Here is a 23,053-nt window from a genome sequence, read left to right on the forward strand (position 1 = left end):
AAAAAAAAATGTTTTAAAAAAATTGTCTAAAGAACATGAAAAATATATTTCAAGATTTAAAGAAGAATATATTTTACAGCTACAGATATTAGCTTTTAAAAAACCATTGAAATTCAATGAAAAAACCATAGGTTATAGTCCATATATAGTTAGGAATTTGCATTTACAAAACCTTGAAAATTCACTGAAAAAACCATTGGTTATAGACCATATATAGTTAGGGATTAGCATTTACAAAACCTTAATTTACTCGCACAAAACCATAGAAAATCCATATATAGTTAGAAGCGCTAACTATATATCGCGCACACGCAATCCACTGCTGATGATGTCACATATTACATCATTCATGACATGGTCAGTGACATCACTGATGACATCACTGATCACATCTCAAATGACATCACTGATGACATCACTGATGACAACATCCAGTGACTGTATGTTTCTGTAAAGTTAAAATATGTCTTACATATTGAAGAATGAGTGGATGTATAAGTGTCTGGATGAAGGATTTAGTAGGTGCATGACTGACTGTATGAGTGAGTGATTAAATGTGTCTCACTGAGTGCATGGGTTAGTGACTAAACTGTCTTAATTTGTGCATCATTATGTCTGTTGTTCTGTAAACTGTTGCATGTGTTGATAAGTAGCTATATGAGTAACTATATGGGTTATTGATTGGTTGCCCAAGTATTTGTATGGGAGACTGAGTGTGTGTGTGGGTGGCTGGGAGGTGTATGACTCTGTGCATAGATGTGGGAGCAGTTGATTCACTAGATGTATGGTTTCAAAAGTGCATGTGGAAACAGCTGTATGGGCGATTGACTGTGTGCATGAGTGTATTGGTGAGTGAATGGATATCTCAGTGCTACATGTCAAAGTAAGTACATATGTAAAACACAGTACATGTGAGAGTTGACATATATAAATAACTGTGCATAAGAGCCAGTGAATGTGTGAGTGGCTGTATGGATCATTGTGAACTTGTATCAGGGATTGTATAAGAGAGTAAATATGTGTTAGTATATGTTTGAATAAGTAAAGTTTGTATAACTGTATAGTAGAGGAAATGGAGGTGTGATTGATTCTTTGCATGACTGACTAGGTGTGTGAGTAACTCCATGGATGAGTGACAGTCTGTGAGTGTCTGTTTACACTGATTGTATCTAAGGTTATATTAGAGTCTGAAGAGGTTCATCGTATTATCACATGAATGATATCATCAGTGATGTGATCAGTAATGTCAAATGAGATGTCATCAGTGATGTCATCAGTGATGTCATTTGAGATGTGATCAGTGATGTCATCAGTGATGTCACTGACCATGTCATGAATGATGTAATATGTGACATCATCAGCAGTGGATTGCGTGTGCGCGATATATAGTTAGCGCTTCTAATATGTATATATATATATATATATATATATATATATATATATCTTGCTCTGAGGTTCACCACACACTTGGGAATCACTCGGACAGCAGTGAAGGTTCACCTCTAAACCTTTAATTCATGGTACGGGCGGTGTATAACATACAGGAAAGCAGTCAGTTCGTTTCGCCTTACGCGTTTCGAATTTCTTCTTCATCAGAGGTTTTGACGAATGAATGCATGCCTCTCTCCCATAGCGCTGTTACTGGCAATGACAGGCCCCTCGATGGTCACGATGTCTGTGGCATTATGGGAGATAAAGTTCATTTGTACCGTAGATGGTGCACTGTCGTGACTGCAATTTATAATTTAAAGCTCGGTATGAGCCCCCACATGCAACGCCGTCCTCAATTCATCACAGATGCCCCGCAATGAGGTGAGTATATCACGTACCTCACGGCCCCCAGTGTTCATGGGATGGTGCATTCCTTGCGGCTGGGCTGCCGCAAATAAATCTTGCTCTGAGGTTCACCACACACTTAGGAATCACTCGGACAGCAGTGAAGGTTCACCTCTAAACCTTTAATTCATGGTACGGGCGGTGTATAACATACATACAGGAAAGCAGTCAGTTCGTCTCGCCTTACGCGTTTCGAATTTCTTCTTCATCAGAGGTTTTGACGAAAGAATGCATGCCTCTCTCCCATAGCGCTGTTACTGGCAATGACACGCCCCTCGATGGTCACGATGTCTGTGGCATTATGGGAGATAAAGTTCATTTGTACCGTGGATGGTGCACTGTCATGACTGCAATTTATAATTTAAAGCTCGGTATGAGCCCCCACATGCAACGCCGTCCTCAGTCCATCACAGATGCCCCGCAATGAGGTGAGTATATCACGTACCTCACGGCCCCCAGTGTTCATGGGATGGTGCATTCCTTGCGGCTGGGCTGCCGCAAATAAATCTTGCTCTGAGGTTCACCACACACTTAGGAATCACTCGGACAGCAGTGAAGGTTCACCTCTTAACCTTTAATTCATGGTACGGGCGGTGTATAACATACAGGAAAGCAGTCAGTTCGTCTCGCCTTACGCGTTTTGAATTTCTTCTTCATCAGAGGTTTTGACGAAAGAATGCATGCCTCTCTCCCATAGCGCTGTTACTGGCAATGACACACCCCTCGATGGTCACGATGTCTGTGGCATTATGGGAGATAAAGTTCATTTGTACCGTAGATGGTGCACTGTCGTGACTGCAATTTATAATTTAAAGCTCGGTATGAGCCCCCACCTGCAACGCCGTCCTCAATCCATCACAGATGCCCCGCAATGAGGTGAGTATATCACGTACCTCACGGCCCCCAGTGTTCATGGGATGGTGCATTCCTTGCGGCTGGGCTGCCGCAAATAAATCTTGCTCTGAGGTTCACCACACACTTAGGAATCACTCGGACAGCAGTGAAGGTTCACCTCTAAACCTTTAATTCATGGTACGGGCGGTGTATAACATACAGGAAAGCAGTCAGTTCGTCTCGCCTTACGCGTTTCGAATTTCTTCTTCATCAGAGGTTTTGACGAAAGAATGCATGCCTCTCTCCCATAGCGCTGTTACTGGCAATGACACGCCCCTCGATGGTCACGATGTCTGTGGCATTATGGGAGATAAAGTTCATTTGTACCATAGATGGTGCACTGTCGTGACTGCAATTTATCATTTAAAGCTCGGTATGAGCCCCCACATGCAACGCCGTCCTCAATCCATCACAGATGCCCCGCAATGAGGTGAGTATATCACGTACCTCACGGCCCCCAGTGTTCATGGGATGGTGCATTCCTTGCGGCTGGGCTGCCGCAAATAAATCTTGCTCTGAGGTTCACCACACACTTAGGAATCACTCGGACAGCAGTGAAGGTTCACCTCTAAAGCTTTAATTCATGGTATGGGCGGTGTATAACATACAGGAAAGCAGTCAGTTTGTCTCGCCTTACGCGTTTCGAATTTCTTCTTCATCAGAGGTTTTGACGAAAGAATGCATGCCTCTCTCCCATAGCGCTGTTACTGGCAATGACACGCCCCTCAATGGTCACGATGTCTGTGGCATTATGGGAGATAAAGTTCATTTGTACCGTAGATGGTGCACTGTTGTGACTGCAATTTATAATTTAAAGCTCGGTATGAGCCCCCACATGCAACGCCGTCCTCAATCCATCACAGATGCCCCGCAATGAGGTGAGTATATCACATACCTCACGGCCCCCAGTGTTCATGGGATGGTGCATTCCTTGCGGCTGGGCTGCCACAAATAAATCTTGCTCTGAGGTTCACCACACACTTAGGAATCACTCGGACAGCAGTGAAGGTTCACCTCTAAACCTTTAATTCATGGTACGGGCGGTGTATAACATACAGGAAAGCAGTCAGTTCGTCTCGCCTTACGCGTTTCGAATTTCTTCTTCATCAGAGGTTTTGACGAAAGACCACCGGGTAGGCCCATCTTTTCGGCACGTGGTGGGACATTTGAAAATGTGTCCCGGTATATTGATCATTTCCTTCATGAATATGTAAAATCCTTGCCATCCTACATCAAAGACACTATGGACTTTTTGCAGAAAATCAAGACAATAGTGTGGGAAACTGAATATCTATTGATCACACTAGATGTAACTGCTCTCTATATGAGTATTAACCATGTTGATGGGGTGAGGGCAGTTAAATATTTTCTTAGAAAGAGACCGGTGTGTATGTTGAAGCATAACAAAATGTTGTTAGAGATGTTGGAAATGTGTTTGAATAACAACTACTTCCTTTTCCAAAATCAAATGTTCCAGCAGTTGAGGGGAGTGGCAATGGGGGCCTGCTTCTGCCCCAGTTACTCATGTTTGCACATGGGGCTGTGGGAGGAGCAGGTTCTGGGCAATGCCTTCGAAGAGATCATGTCCAACAAAGTGGTAGCATGGTACAGATTCATAGATGATCTTTTTATAATATGGAAGGGGTCATCGAATGAAGCAGAACAATTCATTAATGACATCAATAATAATGAATTAAATTTGAACTTCACAGGGACCATTAGTAAGAACAAGGTCAACTTTCTAGACGTAGAAGTATATATAGAAGGAGGGGAACTGCAGACCAAATTACACCGTAAGGAAACTGCGGGCAATACAGTCCTCCATGCGTCTAGCCAGCACCCCAACCATCTAATCCGAAGCATCCCCTATGGGGAAATGCTGAGGATTAGAAGAATCTGTAGTACAGATGCTGCCTGCCTAATAGCACAAAACGAGAGTAAAACAAGGTTTTTACAAAGAGGCTACTCAGAGAGTTTGGTGCAAAAAGCAATGGAAAGGGCCAATAAAGTAAAAATGACCCCCACCACGGAGGCAAATGTGGAGGTAGAACATATAGCGACAAGAAATGCTGGTTGCCAACCAAGACTTATCATTGAATATAGTCGCCAATACAGGCAATTACAAAATATTGTCAAGAAGAATTGGCGTATAATCACAGGGGACCCTGTGATTGGAAAAACGGTGGCGGATTACCCAGCAATAACATATAGTCGCGCCCGATCCATGAATGACATGTTGGTAAAGAGCAGTCCAGAAGTATCAATCAGAGATAACTGGCTAGGAAAAAGCAAGGGTTTCCTAAAGTGCGCCGTGTGTAAGGCCTGTACCATAGGAAAAAATAAAACAACGTATAGGTCCCCATTTAGTGAAACTGAAATCCCTATCACTAAAAAGATAACATGCAAATCTGACCATGTCATCTATGTACTGGAATGCGTTTGTGGGCTGTGTTACGTGGGTAGCACCAAGCTACAAGTTCATAAGCGCATATTACAGCATATGAGAGCAGTAACCAACAAAGATGAAGCCTACCCTGTGGCAAGACATGTGAACTTATGCCACAGGGGGGATGTGAACTGCCTCAAATATTATGCAATTGACATGGTACAGCCACTACGAAGAGGGGGTAACAGGGAAGCACATTTAAGATTACTGGAAACCCGTTACATTTTGGAGCTCGATACCAAGACACCAAATGGCCTCAACGCGACGGAAGATTTATATACATGTCTTTAAACAGAAAAACATAAAAAGACAAGTGGTATGAATCTGACTAGAAATGCATATGCCCAATAAGAAATTCTGGGATATCAAAGTCGTCAAACGAATAAACCATCCAGCACTGCCAGGTTTTTAACAATTATTAGTTTAATCACACATTATGGGGAAACCACATAATTCTTTCTTAATGTACAGGAACAACAGAAAGTTTCCCAAGCAGTATAGTAGCAGTAATCCTAAAGTTAACAAAGCCCACTTGGGCTGTATATCAAATATCCTCTTACCATACTCAATTCCATATCGAACGGAGTTCAGCGACTAATATATGACCTTTATTTTTGCCAACTTTGCACAAAAATTACCCTTTTATACAAAATTATTTTGATATAATATTTTAAAGGGAGTGTATATACGATGAAATATTACAATTAATGTTGGTGTATATAGATGTCATGGCTGATTCTATGGTAAATATTTAATATTTTATGATTGCAATTTTGCACATATTTATATATATTTTAAATATTTTACCTATTTATTGTGGATTTTGCACATGTCTTTGGAGGATTAACAAACGAGGAAATGGTTAAGAAAACACAAAAAGCAAAGTAAATGAAATTGTCATTGTAAACATTTCTTTGAGTGCTTTTAAAACTTTGGATTAGGCTGAAGTATGTTGTTTATTTCTATAGGCTTGGGAGCATGTGACTGTTCCTGCACTACAAATCACGAGGTGAATCACGACCATGTCATGTGATCAAGGGCTCCAGGGCTCAAAATTCTATTGTGAATAACTTTGGCGTCGGTTGACGAATCTGCCTGAAAAGTTCCTCAAATTTGCCTCGCGGAGCTCCGGTCCTTCCTTTGAAGTTTGGGGGGGATTCGTCAAGCGGGGGGCCGAGATAAAAGGGGGGTCCAAAAAACGTGTTTTCCCCATGTTAATTTCCATAGGGCGGTCGAATTCACTTTAGCCCGAACGGCTGAATGGATTTGCACCAAACTTGGCAAATTTTTAGGGACTGGTAGCCCGATGTGCCTTTGCTATGTCTCAAGATATGTGCTCCAGTAGATTTTGAGTAATTTAGGTTAAAAAAATATATATATCTATGGCCGCGCCCCGGTACGCACACCGGGGAGCGCAGCGGGAGCGACCCGCGAGGTGCGCACGGAAAGCTGATTGGCTCTCGGGTGTCTGTAAACATTCGAAACAGTCCGGACCGGCCGCCATCTTGTGTCTCGGTAGGATAGAGACACAAGAGGTGGAAAAAAAAAGGCGGAAATGACCATAAGGGGGCAGGGTAGACCCCCCCCTGACCCCCTAGGTTTGATGTGGGCGCTATAAAAGGGCCCCGCGGTGCAAAATAATTTTTTTTTTTATTTTCGCGGGGGGAGCGCCCGGTACGCGCACCGGGGAGCGGACCAGGGAGCGGCCCATAGGGAAAGAAGAATGACAGAGTTTTTAAAAAATTTAGCCTTTTTTTATAAATTGGAGGTAGTTCTAAAAAGAACTGTTTTTTCTTTTTGTTGTTTTATATTTTTTTAGTGTTTTTGGAACATTTTGTACTTTTTTTGGCTTTTATGAACTATTTTATATTTTTTTGGTATTTTTATGGGGATAAACAAAAAAACAGAGAATTGAAAATGGCTCAACTGGAGCAGAAAAAAAAAAGAAAAAATTAGGGTTTTTTAGGGCATTTGTGGTTGTCCCCAGCAAGGACGATGAGCTTTATGCTATACTTCCAGATCCACACCGACCCCATAACCACACTCAGAGGCACCCTCCTCTACAGGCCACCAGGACCCCGCGCACAATTCAGCGAAGACATCACTGACTTCATCAGCCCACACGCCCTCCCCTCCGAGGACTACATTCTATTGGGAGACCTCAATTTCCACCTGAAAAAGAGCAACAACAGCAACACCACCACCCTTCTGGACAATCTCGCCAACCTCGGACTTAAACAACTTGTTAATACCCCCACTCACTACGCAGGTCACACACTCAACCCTATCTTCACCTCCAGCAAACATATCTCCTTCAGTCACACCACAGTTCTCCACTGGACTGACCACAGCTGCGTTCACTTTGTCTACAAAAAGACCACAACCCACAACCATCCTCAACCTACTCTGCGAAGAAACTGGAACAAAATCACCATCGACCAGATCTCCTCATCACTTCTTCAAAACCCCCCTACCTACTCCTCTAACCCCAACCAAGCAGCCATTAACTTCACTCAATGGCTAACCAACAGCGCTGACAACCTAGCACCTCTGAAAAAACGTCAAATCAAACTAGGCAGCAAAAACGCCCCCCTGGTTCAATGATGATCTTAAGAAATCCAAGAGAAGGCCTGAAAAAAAGACCCAAACACCAGCACCAGGGATGCCTTCAAAAACGCCACCCGCATACACCACCAACTGATCCGGACTACCAAGAAAGCTGCATTCAAAGACCGACTAGACAACAACGCCCACAACAGCAAGGAACTATTCAACATCGTCAAAGAGTTTACCAACCCCACTGCCAACTCCAACGACATCACTCCCTCTCAAACCCTTTGCGACTCCCTAGCTTCGTTCTTCCACGACAAAATCGCAGACATCCACAACAGCTTCGACAACCAACCCGGAGTCCAACCCAATCAACCTTCTGCCGTACCTTCACCCCCCTTGAACATCCTTAATGACTGGAACCCAATCTCCACTGAGGACACCATTCGCCTGATGAACTCCATCCACTCAGGATCCCCCACAGACCCATGCCCCCACCACATCTTCAACAAAGCAGACTCCATCATAGCACCACACCTCCGAGACGTCATCAAGTGCTCCCTCAACTCCGCCACCTTCCCGGAAAGCTGGAAACACGCCGAACTCAGCGCCCTTCTGAAAAAACTCACAGCGGACCCCACCGAACTCAAAAACTACCGCCCCATCTCGCTCCTTCCATTCCCGGCCAAAGTCATCGAGAAAGCTGTCAACAACCAGCTCGCCGCCTTCCTCGAAACCAACAAATCCCTCGACTCATCACAGTCCGGCTTCCGAGCCAAACACAGCACTGAGACCGCACTCATCGCAGCAACAGACGACATTCGAACTCTACTGGACAATGGAGACACAGTCGCCCTCATCCTCCTCGACACAGTCTGTCATAGCACCCTGTTACAATGCCTCAGAAACACCGGAATCCAAGGAAAAGCACTGGAATGGATCACCTCGTTCCTTGCCGGAAGAACACAGAGAGTCTGCCTCCCACCATTCAAGTCAGAGGCCACTGAAGTCATTTGCGGCGTGCCACAAGGATCTTCACTCAGCCCTACCCTCTTCAACGTATACATGAGCCCCCTCACGGCCATCGCACGCCAACACAACCTCAACATCAAAAACCAACCTACACGAAGGAATGAAAGAAGTAGCCGAGTGGATGAAGCACAGCCGTCTGAAACTGAATTCAGACAAAACAGAAGTCCTTATCTTAGGTACCTCCCCCTCCGCCTGGGACGACTCTTGGTGGCCAGCGGCCCTAGGAAAAGCACCCATCCCTACGGACCACGCACGGAACCTGGGCGTCATCCTGGACTCCTCACTCTCGATGACCAGACAAGTCAACGCCGTTTCTTCGTCTTGCTTCAACATTCTTCGCATGCTCAAAAAAACATTTCGCTGGATCCCCACCGAAACAAGAAAAGCGGTCACCCACGCACTGGTTACAAGCCGCCTGGACTACGGAAACACCCTATACGCCGGTACCACCGCAAAACTTCAGAATAAACTCCAACGCATCCAGAACGCATCAGCCAGACTCATACTAGACGTCTCGCATAAAGACCACATTTCTGGTCACCTGAAAGACCTCCACTGGCTTCCCGTCAATAAGAGGATAACATTCCGCCTCCTAACCCACGCACACAAAGCACTTTACGATCGGACCCGAATGCCTCAACACTCGACTTTCCTTCTACACCCCCCGCCACCTACGCTCTTCCAATCAAGCCCTTGCTGCTGTACCTCGCATCAACAAAACCACCATGGGAGGAAGATCCTTCTCATACCTGGTGGCTAAATCCTGGAACTCACTTCCCATTCACCTGCGCCTCACTCAGAACCACCTAGCATTCAGAAAGCAACTTAAAACCTGGATATTCGACAAGTAATTCCCCACCCCTCCTCTAGCGCCTTGAGACCCTCTGGGTATGTAGCGCGCTATATAAATTCTTTGACTTGACTTGACTTGACTATACAGAAATCCCCAAACCGTGGCTGAATGCAAGGGATCGTCTCCCTTGCCTCTGGTCCCGTTGGAGTGGGTTGATTTCTTTGGGAGGTGGAGCTTGAAGATTGGGGAAGGTTACTGGCCAGTTCCTTCATCTCTGCAGCAGAATAGTTGATTGGATGCCTGCGCTGCATGTGGCGAATCATGGTGTTGTTTCCAAAAGAGTATTTCTTATTAGGGTTTCCGCTGGAAAGTTCCATGCCACAGATTAGGCAAGTCACCTTGGCCTCATTGACTTTTTTCTTGCCCTCTGGGATCGAAAAAAACTCCCATACAATGTGTGGTTTTGGCTGATATGGGGTATTGTGTTCTGGCAGCCATCTTCTCCTCTCCTCCTCCTCCTCCTCCTCCTCTTGTTGACCACCAATGCAATCTTGTAGTGGTCCTCTTGGTGGTTGTGGTGGTGGTGGTGGTGCAGATGCTCCAGCTGCTGCTGCTACTGTGGCCATTTCAAAGTACAAAATATACCCCAAAGATTGCAAAACAGGTCTTCCTAAGTCAAAGGACAAAGTCAGAATAAGGAAAAAAGGTGGGGTCTTTCATCATTTGGAAAAAAAAAGGCCTGAACCAATGAGAAGTGTTATTTTCAGGTCACAAGGCCAGGGATTTCATCATTCGCGTCGCGTAAGCACGTCGGATGTTTACGTTGCGCGATCGTATTCGCTCGAGTGCTTCCGGGTGCGCTTACGCCGTGCGTATCACGTGGTCGCGGCTACGCGATACGTCACGATGATGTTTTCGTTTGCGGCAATAGCGCTAACGGGACGCTCTCCGGTGCACGCCCTGGGGCGCTTCAAAAGACTACGCTTTCCGGGGCGCGCCCTGGGAGCGCTCCAGGTTAAAAAAAATATATATATATATACATTAAAAAACATTGTTTTAAATACAAATAAAATATAGGATTCATTCATTTTCAAAAATATTAAATTTCATAGCTATAGACATTTGCTATTAACAAAATTTTGAAATTCAAAGAAAAAAACATAGGTTTTGGGCCTTATATATAGTTAGGAATTAGCATTTAAAAAACCTATGAAATTCACTGAAAAAACCATAGGTTTCACACCAGTTATAGTTAGGAATTAGCATTTAAAAAACCTTTGAAATTCACTGAAAAAAACCATAGTTTTCACATCCGTTATAGTTAGGAATTAGCATTTAAAAACATATTAAATTCACTGAAAAAAACCATAGGTTTCACACCAGTTATAGTTAGCTTTAAATTTTACTGACATAAAACCATTGAAATTCCCATGTTATAGTTAGTTGGACTCACTATAACGTGCGCGCCTGCAATGCACTGCTGATGACGTCACATATTACATCACTCATGACATGGTCAGTGACATCACTCATGACATCACTGATGACGCCATCTTTGTGACAGAGTGACAGACCTCCTTTCAGTGTAATGTAACCCTTGAAACACATATTCAAAAATAGAAACTAACATTTTGAAAAAAATGGAGATACCCATACCAGTTACAACAACCAATTCAGTAATTCCACCATCTAGATACACATCCACTCATTCACCAACAGTTCTATATAGTCACTCATACATATACTCACTCATCATATGTAGTGATACACATATACATCCTGTTACACACCGACAGTCATCCAAAAGTTACACACATAAGGAAACTTACACATACTTACTCTCTTAAACAATCACTTATAGAAACACATACTTATTTAAACAGGAACTCTTACAATCTCTCACTCTCACATATACTCACTTATATACATCAATACTCACATATACTAGATTAAAACATATGTAGTTACTGATAAAGACACTAATGAGACAGTCATTCACTCACTAACACACACATATACACACACATCCACCCATACAGTCCTGCACATATGCTGTCTTCAAAAGACATAGAAACAGTGAGTCTATCATTGATGCATCTATGTGTTAAGTAACACCTCCACCAAACCATACAGACACTCATACTGATACTAAAAAAATCTAATAACCCATATACACATACATGTAGCTACTCACCAACCCATGCAGCCACTTATACACAAAGTGAAACATTGATACAAACATTTAAATATTTAAACAATACTCGCTAACAATAAGCCAGTTAACCAATCAATTTTTTTTTTATAAAACATCCATTAACACCCTTATTTAAACATTTATTCTTCCATCGTCCTTTTTCATATACATATATAAAACATATTTATTTTTCAGAAAGACACACATTCACTGGATGGTGTCATCAGTGATGTCATGAGTGATGTCACTGACCATGTCATGAGGATGTAATATGTGACGTCATCAGCAGTGCATTGCAAGCGCGCAAGTTATAGTGAGTCCAACTAACTATAACGTGGGAATTTCAATGGTTTTATGTCAGTAAAATTTAAAGCTAACTATAACTAGTGTGAAACCTATGGTTTTTTTCAGTGAATTTAATAGGTTTTTTAAATGCTAATTCCTAACTATAACGGATGTGAAACCTATGTTTATTTCAGTGAATATATATATATATATATATATATATATATATATATATATATATATATACATCTTTGCTAACCATAATTTTTCAAGTAATTTTGGTACTGGTTTATTCCTTTCTTGTAATTTAAAAAATTGATGCAATGAGTGTTAGTTCATTCCTAATGAAAGATTTTTCTTTATTCTTTAGAGACAATTCTAGAGGGACTCCCAGGAACCAACCAAGTTCCTCGTACGAGATTAGACGATTGCGAAGACATAAGCAATTTACTTCCTTCGCCCAATCACGATTTTGAAATGCTCACAGCCTGCAGTGCCTCCGCAGTACCCAGAAAGAGTGCAGTATTTGACACTACACCAACAACATCCTCCTACCGCACAAGTAAGTTGTATGGGCATATATGTCACTCAAAATTTGAGAGATTTGTCATTTGTTTTGGTATTGTGTTTTTTTTCGTATTCTGGGCTGTAATGGACAGTTCAGTTTCCAATGCTAGAAACCCTGTCCCTGGGCGCCTGGACATGCCAAACAATCTGAAAGGGCCACGGCAGGAATGTCCCCAGTCTCCCTATTTATTTGCCTAGCCATGGAGCCCTTGGCAGCATGGGTGCGCAATGATGCACAGGTACAGGGCTTCGAATGGGCCCCGGGTCTGTCCGATAGGATCGCGCTACACCCGGATGATGTCCTCTTTTTTTTTACAGCAGTTGACAGGACGGGGCCACGGCTCCTGTGTATCATGCAGATCTTTGGGGAGACATCGGGTCTGTACATGAATCCCTGCAAATCCACATTGTGGGCTCTGGGAGATCGGATGAGAATGGGCATGTGGGCGCCTTGGTCCAGTTGGCAGCAGGAGGCTTGAAATATCTGGGAGGTGTTTCTCTCAGACGTACTGGCAATTGCCTGGGAGCGGAACCAGGCACCAGTGTGGGAGCGGGTTCATGCAGACATTAAGTCCCAGCCACGTATGCCCCTGACATTGTTCAGTAGATCAGCAATATTCAAGCTGGTGGCGCTTCCCCGGCTTCTCTACCAGCTACAGAATCACCCGTACCTTGTCCATCTACTCTGGAGGTCTTGCGTCCTCAGATATTCTCTCCTACTACCAGGCCTCGCACTTGCTGGTCCTTAATGAGTGGTGGTACGGTGATTGGGGGGACCCAGTGTATGTCCTAGAACGACAAATCATGGGATGCCACACACTACACACACTTTTGTATTCAGCGCAGCTGCGGGGTACGTTGCCATCGGCCACACAAGTGTTGTTTTCGATTTGGAGGCAGGCGCTGTGGCGTATGGGCTGGTGGAATACCCTGACTCGGGAGACCCCTTTGTGGAATAATGGGCGCCTGCCCCAATTGGCGGCCCTTCAGGGTTTTCGGGGATGTACGACATTGGTATCTCCACCCTGGGAGATGTCCTGAGGGGTACAACACTAAAGCCATTCTGGGATTTCCAGAAGGAGTTCCTCATGCCACAGTCACAATTGTATCGATATATTCACTTCCACCACGCCCTGGCCCCCAGCCTGCAGGGTCTGGAGTCCCTCCCTGAATTTAGTCCATTGGAAGCGAAAGTTTTTAGGGGGGACTTACAAGACAAGAAGATTTCCAGAATTTACCAGTCCCTGGTCACTCACTGCTCCCCCACACTCCAAAATCTCCGGGGGGACTGGGAGGGAGATGTGGGCAGTCTAGAGGAGGAGTACTGGGCGGAGGCCCTGACAGCCCCGTTTGGGGCGGCTATAGCATTGCGACTCCGCCTGATCCAGTTCAAATATCTCCACAGGTTCTACTTTACTAGGGCGCGGTTGTGGCGGGCAGGGCTGATCGCTTCCCCAGAGTGTCTTCGATGTGCCCGGGAGGAGGACACATTCATACATATGGTCTGGCGGTGCACATCTCTGAAGTGCTTCTGGAAGGATGCATTTACATGCCTTTCTGAGGTTCTGGTGTGGGAGCTTCCTCGTACGCTGCAGTTGGTCCTGCTTCATGTTATGAAGGGGATAGGTAGCAATGTCTACAAATGACATCTCATGTTATTAGGCTTCACACTGGCGAAGCGAGAACTTGCTAAAGCGTGGAAGGCGGCATGGGCGCCCTCGGTGGCTGTCTGGAAAAATGGATTGGATTTTTGCATGGGGCTGGAACAACCTATCTTTGAAGCCAGGGGATGCCCGTGCAAAGATTATAAAATATGGCAACGATGGGCGGAGTATCGGGGCCTATGGTTGGAGCCTTTAGCGAAGCCTCATTTACCGGGCTAAGTATCTGGGTCTGTATAGACGGAGAGGGGGGGGGGTCGGGGGATTGTGTGTTCTCATGCCAGGAATATACAATTTTACATCAAGGCTGTGGACAAGATTATTTGGATTTAGCACAATCTTAAGGGGTTGGGGTGAGGGGGGAGGGAGTTGAGGGGGGTTCTACATCATTTAATGTGTCCTGGTTACGCATTGTTGATTTTGTAAACAAACGTCGATCGCTTTCATGGATAAGTATGGTCTGATTCTGCAGAGTCCTCTGGTGTGCAGAGCTCTGAGCTGTATATGCAAATTGACAAATAAAATATGTTTAAAAAAAAAACAATCTGAAGAGCCAAGAATGTCCCAAGATGGGGGAGGGTGGTGGAGGGTAGTTCCAGAAGGTGGAGATGGATTGTTGGACCTTGTAGAATGTGGCAATTATGTTAGCAAATCAGTTGATGGGGGCCGTGGCCAGCCAAGATGGCCTAGTGGAACTGATCCATGAGGGCTCTGCTGAAATATGAAAGCAAGTTAAGGATAGTGCTCTTATGGCAACTCCTGTTGATTAGACGTGCATCCCAAGCTACAGTAGGACTTGGAGACAGTGCATGGGAAGACTATTGATCCCTCCAAAGCCACGAATGGCGAGAGATTGAGTGGGGCTAAGGAGTGAGCGGCAGCGGAGTATGCAGCTCGAGGGCCTGTCTCAGATTCAGACATGGAGACCAACCCACATATATAAAATACGGTTGAGACCCCCGGAAGCAGTGAGACAACTGCGACGAGGTGAGGGGCCTTCAGGGGACAATAATTCCTGCACTGAGGAACACGGTGGCCTGCTGGTGAGGAGATAACCCCCAACAGGGACATAGGGACTTACCCGCACTGCAGTGGGATAGGGACCGGGAAGGCGCCTGCCTGACTTCAACATGGCGTAGCCACGACATGCCGCCTAACAGGACAAAGAAGGAGCCACCTTGCAGAGGGACACCCGGCAGTGCTAAAATTTTAGATGGGTGGAGGGATGTACACCAGTGGCTAATAGGTTGTCGATAAGACAGAGGAGGGGTGATAGGGTCTCAAGCCTCAACAGTGCACACATGACAGGGAAGGCCACTACTTGATCTCAAAGTGGTGGAGTCGAAATGTGCCGCCTACCGGGACTGAGATGGAGCCAATTTGCAGCAACCTCTTATGATCAATCAATCAATCAATCAATCACAGCATTTATATAGCGCACTACACACCCAAAGGGTCTCAAGGCGCTAGGGGAGGGGGGTCCGCTACTGCTCGAACAGCCAGGTCTTGAGTTGCTTCCTGAAGGCGAGGTGGTCCTGGGTCAGGCGGAGGTGGGTCGGGAGGGAGTTCCATGTCTTGGCGGCAAGGTAGGAGAAGGACCGTCCTCCTGTGGTGGCTCTTCGGATGCGAGGGACGGCGGCGAGAGCGTGGCCGGTCGATCGAAGCTGGCGTTTGGGAGCGTAGAAGTTGAGGCGGCTGTTGAGGTATCCCGGGCCTTGGTTGTGTAGGGTTTTGTGTGCGTGGGTGAGGAGTCGGAAGGTGATTCTCTTGTTGACCGGGAGCCAGTGCAGGTCTCTCAGGTGTCCGGAGATGTGGCTGCGACGGGGGATGTCCAGGATGAGACGTGCTGAGGCGTTCTGGATCCGCTGGAGTCTCTTCTGGAGCTTGGCGGTGGTTCCGGCGTAGAGGGAGTTGCCGTAGTCCAGACGGCTGGTGACGAGGGCCTGGGTGACCGTCTTCCTGGTCTCGGTGGGGATCCACCGGAAGATCTTACGTAGCATGCGCAGGATGTTGAAGCACGACGAGGAGACGGCGTTGACTTGTCTGGTCATGGAGAGGGAAGAGTCCAGGATGAAGCCCAGGTTGCGTGCGTGGTCTGTTAGTTGGGGTGCGCTGCCCAGGGCGGGGGGCCACCAGGAGTCGTCCCAGGCGGAGGGTGAGGATCCCAGGATGAGGACTTCCGTCTTGTCCGAGTTCAGTTTCAGGCGGCTGTTCTTCATCCATTTGGCTACCTCTTTCATCCCTTCGTGTAGGTTGTCTCTGGCGGTGGCGGGGTCGTTGGTGAGGGAGAGGATCAGCTGGGTGTCGTCGGCGTAGGAGATGATGTTGAGGTTGTGCTGGCGTGCGATGTCTGCGAGGGGGCCCATGTAGACGTTGAAGAGGGTTGGACTGAGCGAGGAGCCTTGAGGGACGCCGCAGATGACTTCGGTGGCTTCCGATCTGAACGGAGGGAGGCGGACTCTCTGTGTCCTTCCGGTGAGGAAGGAGATGATCCACTCCAGTGCCTTCTCCTGGACTCCGACGTTGCTGAGGCGCTGTACTAGGGTACGGTGGCAGACAGTGTCGAAGGCCGCGGAGAGGTCTAGGAGGATGAGGGCCGCTGTTTCTCCGTTGTCAAGCAGTGCTCGGATGTCATCGGTGGCTGCGATCAGGGCAGTCTCGGTGCTGTGGTTTGCCCGGAAGCCAGACTGCGAGGGGTCGAGGGATCCGTTCGTCTCGAGGAAGGCAGCCAGCTGCTTGTTGATGGTCTTCTCGATGACTTTTGCAGGAAACGGGAGCAGCGAGATGGGGCGGTAGTTCTTGAGGTCGGTGGGGTCGGCTGATGGCTTCTTGAGTAGGGCGCTGAGTTTGGCGTGCTTCCAGCTCTCCGGGAAGGTAGCGGTGTCGAAGGAGGTGTTGATGATGTCCCGCAGGTGGGGTGCGATGACAGCGTCGGCCTTGTTGAAGACGTGGTGAGGGCAGGGGTCGGTCGGAGATCCGGAGTGGATGGAGTTCATCGTGCGGATGGTGTCTTCGGTGTTGATCGGAGTCCAGGCGCGGAGGGTGGTGGTGGGGGGCGGGGGTTCGGTCGTGGCGTGCGTCGGTTGAGTGCTGAAGCTGTTGTGTATGTCCGCGATCTTGTTGTGGAAGTAGGAGGCGAGGGAGTTGCAGAGGTCTTGCGAAGGGGTGATGTCGTTGTTTCCGGCGTTGAGGTTGGAGAGCTCTTTGACGATGTTGAAGAGTTCCTTGCTGTTGTGTGCGTTGTTGTCCAGTCGTTCCTTGAATGCGGTTTTCTTGGTGGTGCGGATGAGTTGGTGGTGCTTTCGGGTGGCGAGCTTGAGGGCAGCCATGTTGTCCGGAGTTGGGTCTCTGCGCCAGGTTCTCTCGAGGGCTCAGCAGTTCTTCTTGGAGCTCTTGAGTTCGTTGGTGAACCATGGGGCTTTCTTGCTGCCGGGTCTGCTAGGCGGGGTCCTCAGGGGGGCGAGGTCGTCTGCGCAGTCGCTGATCCACTTGGTGAGGTTGGTGGCCGCCTGGCTTGGGTTCGGTGTGCTGGTGGGAGGGTTCATGCTCAGGGAGGTCGTGAGTTGGTCGGCTGTGATCTTGTTCCAGCTTCTGCGTGCAACCTGCTGCTGGTGGTGGTGGATCGTGGTCCTTCTGAAGCTGAAGTGGACGCAGCTGTGGTCCGTCCAGTGGAGTCCGGTGGCGTGGCTGAAGGCGATGTCCTTGCTGGATGAGAAGACGGGGTCGAGTGTGTGGCCGGCGTAGTGGGTGGGGGTGGTCACCAGTTGCTTTAGGGAGGAGGGGATGTCTTACCATCTTGCTTCTTTTCCATAATTTAGATATTCTTACCTTTGAACATTGTCAAAAAGATTTGCACCTTCAGCCCTCTGAACACTTTCACTATACTCAACTAAGACACTGGGTGCTCCGCCCAAACATTAGAGCTGCTGCCACCAGGGTGCTTACTCCAATAGAGTGAATTGTTAAAAGTGGAGAGGCTCTAAAGGGTGTATCTCATTTCTATATTCATTATTGCTCAACACACTTCTTACCCTCCAACCAAGACATATGAAATTTTGGGGACAGATACTCAGTGATACAATAGATGAGTCACGATGGAGCAGGCTCTGGGGGGATATCCCCCGTTTTAACCACTCAATAGGCTTATGGGAGGCTCACTATAAAGTCTTATTTGACTGGTATCTTTACCCTACCAAACTGAAAAAAATACATATTTCCTAATACTACTGAGCTATGCTGGTGGGAGTGTGGAATGCTGTGGGACTTCCAACACATTTGGTGGGACTGTCCCAACAGTTGCCCATTCTGCACCGGGATCCTGGCTCAAATCAAAGAGATTCTGGGTTATCCCATCCCGATGACCTGGGATTTGCACTTCTGGGTTTGCGGGATGACAATCTTAAACGTCAAACCACTGGAGATAGGATGTTTATGTGGTTGTGTCTCTGTGCTGCAAAACTCGCATTGACCTCTGCATAGAAACGGAAGGAGGTGCCTTCACTATCACAGTGGCATGCCAGGTTGTGGTAGGCTATCACGATGGAACGAATGGCAGATATTCTATCTGATACCTATAAAAAAAATGCTATACACGTGGGGCCCATTGGTTTCCTAACTCTCCCCAGGCCTACCACTTTGTGCCTGCCTCTCTCAGGCTTGATCGCTTTATCTCTTTTAATTCTAATATGATTTTACAGCAATACCATTGTGAGGAGATCAGGAGATGCTTATATACTCCACCTTTGTTCCTTCCTATATGTCACTCAGATCAGATAGCACTCGCTTTTCCTGTCTATTTTTCGCTGTTCCCATGTACCCTGGGTTATTGGGTTACTGTTTGGAAGCGGGGAGTATTAGTGATGATATTGATGTTTGTGCATAGTGACTGACATTATGATAAGAAGATTCTAGAAAATGTACGGAGGCAGTCCCATTCTAGATAGAAACTGCTCATCCTGAGGGCACGTTGAGTTTTGTGACTGGGGATTGTGACTGCTTATAGTTTGAATATGTGATATTTTGAAAACCTAATAAAGAAAGTTTTGACAAAAAAAAGAAAATCAGCTGATATGCGAGAGACACAATTAACTTAAAATCAGAGATACTAAAGTCTATCTGACCTGCCAGCACTTGACTCCATTCCTTATTTACAGCACATTAATGCTTTATTTCAGTCTGAATTGTTAACATCTTCCATAATAGCTCTGGCGTTAGCTCTTTCCTTAATTAAAATAAGGCACAGGCACAGCAGTATCTGAGAAAAAGGAGATTTGAACTTGACAGAAATCTTTCTCTAGCCTGGTGTCACAATGAGAGGATTTTAGTGAAGTATATATATATCCCCCCTGCAGTGAGGCACCTAAAAGAAAAGGCGTAGGGCAAGAAAACATTTGAATATCCTGCCCATGAATTTACGTTTCAAAATGTGTATTTTCATTCCCACATCTTTTTCTTCTGAATGATGCAACTTTAATTTTTGCCTTATGAAATCTTTTTTTTTGCTCTGCGTCTTTTTATATAGGAAACATTTTTCTATTTAACTTTTTAAAGATACCTTGATCATTTCATGTAAATTGCCTTGCTTTTGCGCTAGTGGAAAATTGAATTTGTATAAATGCACGGAAACAGTGGAATGCCTTATTATTGTTTAGGAATGTGATCTAGCGGGCTACTAACCTGTGAAAACCTAATACCATATATTCACCTGCGCCCATATACACACTTACTCACATAGGCTAGTTAACATCGCTGGGGGTCACATTTTTATAAAGCTTACATTGGATCAGTTACCTTTCATTTCTTTAATCTTTACTGATCATGATGCCTTTACTTTTAGTCAATGGACCTATTTATTTGTAATAGTAATTGGTGATATGACATAGGTTCATTTACCTCCTATTTACTAAATAACCACAGACTCAGGAAAGTTTTAAATGTTTTATCTAGTTATATCATATGAGCAAAACAAATTACAGTGTTAACTCCATCATATCCGAGGAAGTAAGATCAGTACACTGAATTTAGTATGAGATTTTCACAACAACAAGTACCTCAGGAAAAGGAGGATAGAAAGAGAGAAGTACATTGACACATTACACAGCAATATATTTAACCAGGATGGTGTGAAATCAGAGCCCTCTGGCCAAGAGTTTACTCGGTCCCTTGGAAAGATCAGGTGACAAGGACTTCAGGACCGGATTCAGGACAGGATAGATGACCTCTTCTGGATTTGAAGCCTGCGTCTCAACCCTCTCTGACACTAACTTCCTCCTCAATTATTCCGCGATCTTCTTCTAATTCTATTACCTCCTCAATTCTTCTGTGATCTTCTTCTGATTCTATTACCTCCTCGATTCTTCAGTAATCTTCTCCTAATTTTTTGGCTTTAAAATTTTAAGTCTGCTTCTTCAGCTATTTGATCAGCATTCGGACAGCATCCCGGTCTCCCAGCGTTGTCTTGCTGCAACTGCTACTGTTCTAACCAACTACCTCAATTATACTTTCCTAATGACATGTTCCTCGCCTAAATGTTTCAACTTTATTAGGCTCCTATTTCTGTTTGGACAGGCTGAGGGGATGATCATCACACCATGCTAAGTTGTAATCATTTTTCTTTAGTTCACTGTTATAAGTTCTCGCCCATTTATTTGTTCTCCCAAGCTTTATTGCCCACCCGTATTCTCAATTTTGTCAACAACAATGTATACATTTTACAGTTGTCCATTGAGTCTTCAGGATGTCCAGCTGGTTCCCAGGACATGTACTGAGAACGTCCTTGGACGAGTTTCAAGACTTGACATCACTGTTTCTGGCTTGTCATCATTGCACCTGCGTGAGGAACCACGTGTGGTGCAGGCTTTAGCATCGTTCAGACGCCCAAATACGAACTAATAGAGAGGTCGAAAGAAAAAAGTATTAATTTCAAAATAAAATGTTTTCACTGTATACCACCTACCTCTACTCTAATCCCATTTACTCATGAAGACTCTCCATGCATTAGCTTTTAGAATATAACTCATTTTAGTTTCAGCAAAGCAGATGATAAGCATGTGAGTTTCCAATCGGCCATTTTAGATGCATTTTGGCAGGAGCAGAAATTTCCCTCCAACCGTAAAGACGTCATTATGCGTAGATGCAGCGGACGCATGCGCAATACAGTTTCCCGCGCTAGCAGCCATTTTGAATCACACTCGGGTTACTCGTTAATAGAACACATAGGCGAGCTTCCTCTAACTAAAAATATATGAAATGTAGTGCATATTAGTATCACAATACATTATTAATACTTCGTTACGGGTTTATATGAGAGGATAGTGTCCGAGCAAGTCTCTTTTATACGTGTCCTTGCTCAATCAAATCCCTCTCTGATGGCATTTATGCCATCATAAACTACTGATACCTAACCAGATGCCAACTTTAACATATCTCAATTCCCTTCCCTGTCTTTTTATTTTTCACTTCATCTTATCTTTCAAATTTTTCATCTTCTTGTACAATTCTCCTCTCATCTCTTCAAGCTTAATTTTTCTGTATTTTCTTTTCTTTCCTTGTTTATTTACTTCATACTTTCTTCTTCTTCTCCAACATTTGCACCATATCATTATTATTAAAGCTATTATGGTTATTCCAAGTATAGGAAGTATTATCTGGGCTACAACTCCTTTACCTTTTAGCAAACAAAGACCTATTGATGTTAGACTAGTTGTTAATTTCTTTCATACATTGTCAACTTCCAGTGGTTTCAAATCTTCTTCTAGTTTTGTGATATTTTTAATGTACTCTCCAATTTCTACACTTTTATCCAGAATATAAGTGCAACAATGCTGGGCTTTCAGCATTTTACAGACTCCACCCTCTTTTGGCAATAATATATCAAGGGCAAGTCGATTTTGTATAACCATTGATCTAATCACAACCATTTCTGTTTTGATCATTAGAAAACCTCCAGCAGTATCTACTGTTGATAATCCACAAATTCTACTTGAATTCAGAATTACTCCCACTGAACGTATCAATGCACTAAATATGTCACCTACTATTTCAGAAAAACTGCTTCTTTTAATATGAATTTGTTCTTTATTGTTTTCATTGCTTCCGGTGATTCTTTTCACATGATAAACTTTAGGGAATACTATTCCAAAATAGCTACTCCCATACCATTGTGTGGGTAGCTTGAAATAAGCCTTATTCCCACATACATAATAAATTCCAGGCAATACTGGATCAGTTCCCCCTTTTGGTCCCCAACTTCCAAGAATCAAAAAATTATGTTCATGTTCACTGGAAACAATAAATGCTTTGTTATAGTCAGTCTTTAATCTATAGAGACAGATCTTCCCTTTCTTCTCGAAATCTAGAGACATTGCAGCATGAGTCTTGCCAGGTGTATACATTCCCTCCTTCCCAGCCCAAGGTAGAATATGGCTTTTCTGTTCAATGTCTTTCTTCTGAAAATCCTGTCTCGTTTCTAAATTCAAAAATATCTTTTCTTCTTCTTTCAGTGAGCAAGTTAAATTATTCTTATGAGCTTCTGCTATATCTATCGCCTTCTGTGTTAAGATAAATTCACCCAGAAACTGTGCAGCTTGATTATTAAATACTGGATTCATATTCTTTCGAATAGAAACCTCTGGAAATATCACATCTAAATTTGAATATTAATATCGTAACTTTCCTGTTCTATAAACCAGACTTGTTAATACACTACATGAAATGCCATATGTTAGTGGTAAATGATAATATGTGACACCTTCTGAAGCTGGTAATTTCATACATACATAACAATCACTAATGTC

General features: G+C 44.8%; 1 protein-coding gene across 1 annotated transcript in view; it reads left to right on the forward strand.

Annotated features, from left to right (window-relative positions):
• Nucleotides 1–23,053, forward strand: part of AKAP7 (A-kinase anchoring protein 7) — a 1,654,018-nt gene that overhangs the window by 1,102,939 nt on the left and 528,026 nt on the right. The window contains exon 8 of the mRNA XM_086927038.1: nt 12,401–12,592. Within this exon, the coding sequence (XP_086783164.1) occupies nt 12,401–12,592 (192 nt within the window). The remainder of the gene's footprint in view (nt 1–12,400; nt 12,593–23,053) is intronic.

This window comes from Lissotriton vulgaris, chromosome 6, assembly GCF_964263255.1.
Source record: "Lissotriton vulgaris chromosome 6, aLisVul1.2, whole genome shotgun sequence".
Lineage (NCBI taxonomy): Eukaryota > Metazoa > Chordata > Amphibia > Caudata > Salamandridae > Lissotriton > Lissotriton vulgaris.